This window comes from Fukomys damarensis, unplaced genomic scaffold, assembly GCF_012274545.1.
Source record: "Fukomys damarensis isolate Sample0158 unplaced genomic scaffold, DMR_v1.0_HiC HiC_scaffold_3, whole genome shotgun sequence".
NCBI classification, from domain to species: Eukaryota; Metazoa; Chordata; class Mammalia; order Rodentia; family Bathyergidae; genus Fukomys; species Fukomys damarensis.
The window spans coordinates 17,855,481-17,861,480 of NW_022900915.1; the positions used below are offsets into that span (position 1 = coordinate 17,855,481).

The 6,000-nt window shown below is 36.6% G+C and overlaps 1 protein-coding gene across 1 annotated transcript in view; it reads right to left on the reverse strand.

Annotated features, from left to right (window-relative positions):
- Matr3 (matrin 3) overlaps positions 1 to 6,000 on the reverse strand; it is a 29,582-nt gene that overhangs the window by 1,814 nt on the left and 21,768 nt on the right. The window contains 3 exon segments of the mRNA XM_010613788.1: positions 1,767 to 1,888; positions 2,487 to 2,709; positions 5,649 to 6,000. The exon segment at positions 5,649 to 6,000 is cut by the window's right edge and continues 3 nt beyond it. Of these exon segments, the coding sequence (XP_010612090.1) occupies positions 1,767 to 1,888; positions 2,487 to 2,709; positions 5,649 to 6,000 (697 nt within the window).

The window sequence follows — 6,000 nt, forward strand, 5'->3', positions numbered from 1 at the left end:
CACCAAACATCTGACTATGAAGCATAATACTGTTTCTATAGTATGAAAGCACTTAGAGACTCATATTATTTCTATATTCTTCTAGGCAACACATAGTTTCCGAACCCCTATGTCTTAAAATTAAGGCAAATAAAAGCATGTACACTAGACATTAGGGATGTAATTCAGTGGTAGAATGTATACTTGAGGCCCTAGGACAAATCCCTAGTACACACACACTCAACCTAAATTGCTGTTAGCGATGGAGTAACCACCATTCTTTTTTCACATCCAGATTTGTAGAAAGACAAATAGATTTTTTTAAAAAAACCTGTATTTAGAACAAACAAAACAACCAAGAACTGAGATTACTCCAAAACCCAAGTCTACCTTTTTCTATATCCATATCCACTGTCTGATGACTATTTCTATAGGTTTGGAGTATCCCTTATCTGAAATGCCTAGGATCTTAAGTGCTTCAGGTTTCAGATTTTAGAGTATCTACAAATACATACTAAAATATCTTGCACTAGACAAGATTCAAGCCTAAACACAAAATTCATTTATTTCATTTATGCTTACACTCTCTGAATATAATTTTTTTTTCACAGTTCTGGAAAATCAAATCTAGGGCTTTATACGTGCCAAGCAAATTATTGGTCACTGAGTCCTACCTCTAACTCCTGATAGTAATTTTATACAATGCTTTTAGTGTTTTAGCATCTTGACCACTACCTGTCAAGGTCAGGTGAAATTTCCCACTTGTGACATCATGTCACCATAAGTTTCAGATTTTGAAGCATTTCAAACTTTGAGATTAGGGATACATAGTAATTTCATAGTATAAAATTGTGAAAAAACAAGTTATCATTAATTATGAGTTATTTACTATTTTAAGTTTTCCTTCATTACCTATTTCAATGATTAGGCCTTAAAGAGGCCTGTAACTTAAAAATAGGAACTACTTATTGTTTCTGTTATGCTTTTATCTAAAGTGTATTACTGAGCTCGCTTTGGCAGCACACATACTAAAAATAAAGTGCATTATTTATTGTTATTATTTGTTTTGTTTTGTTTTTAAGACAGGGTCTCACTATGTAGATGAGGCTGCCCTGAAACTCACTATGTAGCCCAGGCTGGTCTTGAACTCACAGTGATCCTCCTGTCTCAGTCTCCTGAGTGCTAGGTTTATAGGTGTGCGCCACCATGCCATGCCTGGCACTTTATGTATGTATATATTTATTTATTTATTTATTTATTTATTTTTGGTTAATAAAGTGTATTATTAATCAGTAATGTGAGTATAAAAATCATTAAGTAGGAATATGGAACTTCACAAAATTGAAAAGGTTTTGTATCAACTCCACTCAATATTAAGGCCTTCGGGATCTTCCAGATTAGAGAAATTATAACCCACCACCAATTTGAAAACAGTTGTATAATTTCAGTTATAGATTTTATCATTAATCAGAATGAACTATGAAAGGAGGTTCAATAGATGTTTCTCAAATCCATTAAATTGCTTAAAAACACTTCAATTAAGAAACATATATATATATGGGGGGGTACCAGGGATTCAACTCGGGACCTTGTACTTGCTAGGCAGGCAGCAGAACCACTGAGCTAAATCCCCAACCCAAGAAATATGTATTATCCTTAGGAGAAAGCACTGTGCTGGATACAGAGACATACACACATTTTACTTATCTAATTCATTTATTTCCATTGTGTAAATGATTTGTTAGTTTTTACAAAAAAGAACTCTCCTCTTTTAGATTCGGCCTTACCTTTAATTTCTGATAATGAGGAAGGCTGCTGCAATGAGTATTCTTTGCAACTTCTTCATTTGTATAAAAGAGTGAACACAGCTTACAGTAAAACCCTGTTTTAGGTATCACATAGTCTATACCTAGAAACACAAACATATATTCTTACAAATTAAGTAAACTGAAAATATTTTAAGTCTCAAATCTTTTTCCTGTCAACATAATCTGAATCAGACATTATTTGTTGAGTCCAATATGGTTTACGGTGGAAATAAAACAAAACCATGACCATGAAATTACCAGTTGCCAACTGACTTTACACTTAAATGATATTTAAGGTCCCACCTAAGTGTACTTTTTTTTTTTTGGTACCAGGGATCGAACTTGGGTCCTTGTGCTTGAGAGGCAGGAGGCAGAACCACTGAGCTAAATCCCTGGCCCCTTAACTGTTCTCTTAAAACAACAAATATAACACTGAAACACAAAACAAAAAGCAATGTGTCATTTTTAGAAACCTTTATATGAGGAGAGAACATTGTGGAATGATAACATAATAGAAAATCAGAAGACATGTTTAAGAGGCAAAAAAGAACAATATAAATCAGTTAAGATGTGTTTCCCCACAAAAAGGTTAATATACTATCAGAACTTACATTAAGATTAGATTTTAAATCTTAATAAGTTTGTCAGGGTGGGAGTAGATAAGAAAGAGGAAAAACAAGAGCTTAAACTAAAGCTCACCAACAGGAACATTGGGCTGGTATGGTCCAATTCTATACTCATCTGGGATTGTATAGTCCTCCTTGTTTTCATCACTTTGGCCCTCTGCATTTTCACTTGTATCTTTGTTGGGATCATCGGCATTCTCAGCAGATTCAGCACCCGGTTCTGTATTTTCTTCATTTTTAATTCCATTTTCCAACGCTGCTTCATTGTCTTGATCAAGTTCCTCGATCTTGTCCACCTTAATTTCAACCAAACCATCATCATTTTTGTCACCAGATTTTTTAAATGCCATGCCCGATTTACGAAGTTTCTGAAGTTCCGAATCTTCCTCATCACCAACCTCATCTAGAGTGACAAAACCTTCCATACTCCCTGGGAAACGACGCTGTTAAGAAAGACAAATTTACTCTGCAACAATTATTTTGCAGCATCCCTTCCATTTGTTTTACTTGAAGGGAAAGGGATAGCGTCATTGTCTTTATTCTCTCAAAATACTGACTTTTCCTTTCCTTACCAAAAACTCACTGGTTGCTTTTTTTTTTTTTTAAACAGGGTCTTGCTGTAGTTCAGGCTGGCCTTGAACTCACTATATAGTCCAGGTTGACCTTAGCCTCCTGAATGCCAGGATTATAGAATTCAGGGACACACTTGCCTATCTACTGCTAACTTTTAAAAATAATTCAGATCAGGCCAGGGATTTGGACCAGTGGTTCTGCTGCCTGCCTTGCAAATGCAAGAGAGCCAGAGTCTGATCGCTGGTACGAAAAAAAAAAAAATCAGATCACTTTAGAATTTAAAAATGGGGTAGGTTGTATAGCTCAGGGGTAGAGTTCTTGCCTAGCATGCTCAGACTCTGATAGAAAACTATCGTCCCTTTCTTGAGACTACCATGCTAGGAATATACAAAAGAACTAATTTGCTATAATGAGCTGTGCAATGTTTTCTGCAAGACAGTATTTTACAACTGTTTAGGAAAAATCTTGTTTGATGTGTGTAACTGCTGAAAAAAAAAATCAGGATCTGGAGATAGAATGCATACATTTAAATTTGGCCTCGGCTACTCTTAAGCAGTATAACTAGGCCAAGTTATTAAACTTCACTATGTTTCAACTTTATAATATATGAATGGGTACCTACTTCCTACACTTATTAAGAAAATTAGTTGACCAGCCTGGCTACATAGTGAGTTCCAGGTCAGTCTCAACTACACAGTGAGACCCTGTCTCAAAAAAAAAAAAAAAAAAAATTAATGAACATAAAGATCTTTCAAAACTTTACGGGAGGCCAGGGATTTAGCTCAGTGGTTCTGATGATGTTAGTTTGATCTCTGGTACCATAAATAAATAAGTATTTATAACACTGGGCTGGGGATGTAGCTCAGTGGTACCGCACCTGCCTTGTAAGCACAAAGTCCTGAGTTTGATCTTGGGTACAAAAAAAAAATTTTTTTTAATGGCATATAAAAAAGCTCAATAATGGCATATAAAAGCTCAATAATCACTAGTCTTTTCTTCTTGGGGGCAGGATCTCACTATGTAGTTGAGACTGACCTGGAACTCATTATGTAGCCCAGGCTGGTCTCGAACTCATAGTGATCCTCCTGCTTCAGCCTCCTGAGTGCTGGGATTACAGGCATGCACCACCACGCCTGGCTATTCTTTTTGTGTTTTTGAGACAGGGTCTCACTGTGTAGTTCAGGCTGGCCTTGAACTTCACAGTGATCCTCTTGCCTCAGCCTCCCAAGTGGGGGGATAACAGGTGTGTAAATAGTAACTAGCTCTTGCAGGGGTAAACATGTTACACAACAGTCATCTCCAGAAAAAAACAAAACAAAAACTAGTCATATGACAAGGCCATCAGAGTAAACAGCCTGCCTTGCAAGCGCAAGGACCCGAGTTTGATCCCCAGTACAGAAAAGGAAAACGGAAAGGGAAAGGGAAAGGGAAAAAGGAAAGGGAGTATATATTAGTTTTCTAATCACAGAATGTTAGTATGATGACAAAAATCTCATTCACTGTTTAAGAGACAGTTAACATTAAGGAGTTTCAAAGGCATTTTAATGCCATAATCCTCAAACTGAATAGTATAAGGGGTCTCTTGTTTTACTATGGGTTACCTTGTATGCATTTTTTTATCACCTTAAATTTCTTTTTTTTTTTTTTTGGTTTTTTGAGACAGGGTTTCACAATGTAGTTCAGACTGCTCTGGAACTCACTGTGTAGCCCAGGATTGTCTCAAACTTGCAGCAATCCTCCTGCCTCAACCTCCCGGGTACTGGGATTACAGGTGTGTACCACCGTGCCCGGTGCCCACCTTAAATGATTTTCTAATAAAATTGTTTCAGCTGGGTGTGGTAGTACACTCCTATAATCTCAGCACTTGGGAGGCTGAGGCAGAAGGATTGCCACAAAGTTCTAGGCTAGCCTGAACTACAAAGGCCCTGCCTCCAAAAATAAGAAGTTTTGACATTAATAGAAAAAATTTATCAAATTAAAAAAAATTTTTGGATCCCCAGTAACTTTTAATTTTTTAAATTTTGATACAGGGTCTAAGTCACTGAGAATGGGTTCAAACTTATGGTCCTCTTGCTTTGGTCTCCAAGACTGTTGGGATTTTGGGGGGGGCACCAGGGATCGAACTCAGGACACTGTGCTTTGAGAGGCAGGCGGTGGCACCACTGAGCTAAATCCCTGGCGCTGTGTTGGGATTTTAGGTGTGTGTCACATTGCCTGGCTCAAAACCAATTTTTAGATGAATGGCAAAATGTTTTAAGTGTCTTGGGCCATTCAACTTATTGGAAACTCATAACTCACTTTTTAAAAAACATTATGTACTATATAAGGCTACCCCATCAGTACTAATATACAAGCACTACAATACAGATGCATATACGGTTTTGTCCTTCATCTTGTCTACTTAAGTTTTCTTTGCAATCGCTTCTCGGCCTTTTGGCTAAGATCAAATTTTCTTTGCAAGTTGACTTTCTTTTTGCAATTATAATGCAATGTCTTATTTATTCAATTTATTGCAGAGTTGGGATTTAAATGTTTTATTTTCTTAACCATGTATGATTTTTCTGATAGGAATAATATAATTCTCTTTATCTGATACTCCTTGAATAATGTGGAAAACTGATCTATTGAGCTAGTAAAAACAAATCAATAATAAAAGATTTACCTTTTTAAGTTTTTTCTTTGCTGCTCCTGAAGCACTTGTGTCTTTTTTTACAGCTTTATCTGAAGGATCCTTTTTCCCATCAGAAGCCACATCACCTAAATTAGCAAGATCAGTCTCATCTCCCACTGAACTGCCACTTTCTAGAAGAGCTGCTGCTTCTTCCTCATCTACAAGGAGCTCATCTTCAGATTCAAGAAGCATATTAGGTTCCTGTTCTGTCTGGTCATCCTTTGTATCTTTCTCAGCATCTTCACCTGACTTCTCTTCTTGTTCTTTACCTTCAGTTGTACTTTCAGTCTTCTGAGAACCATCAGTTTTGGACTTCTTATCACTTGGAGATTCTTTGCCATCT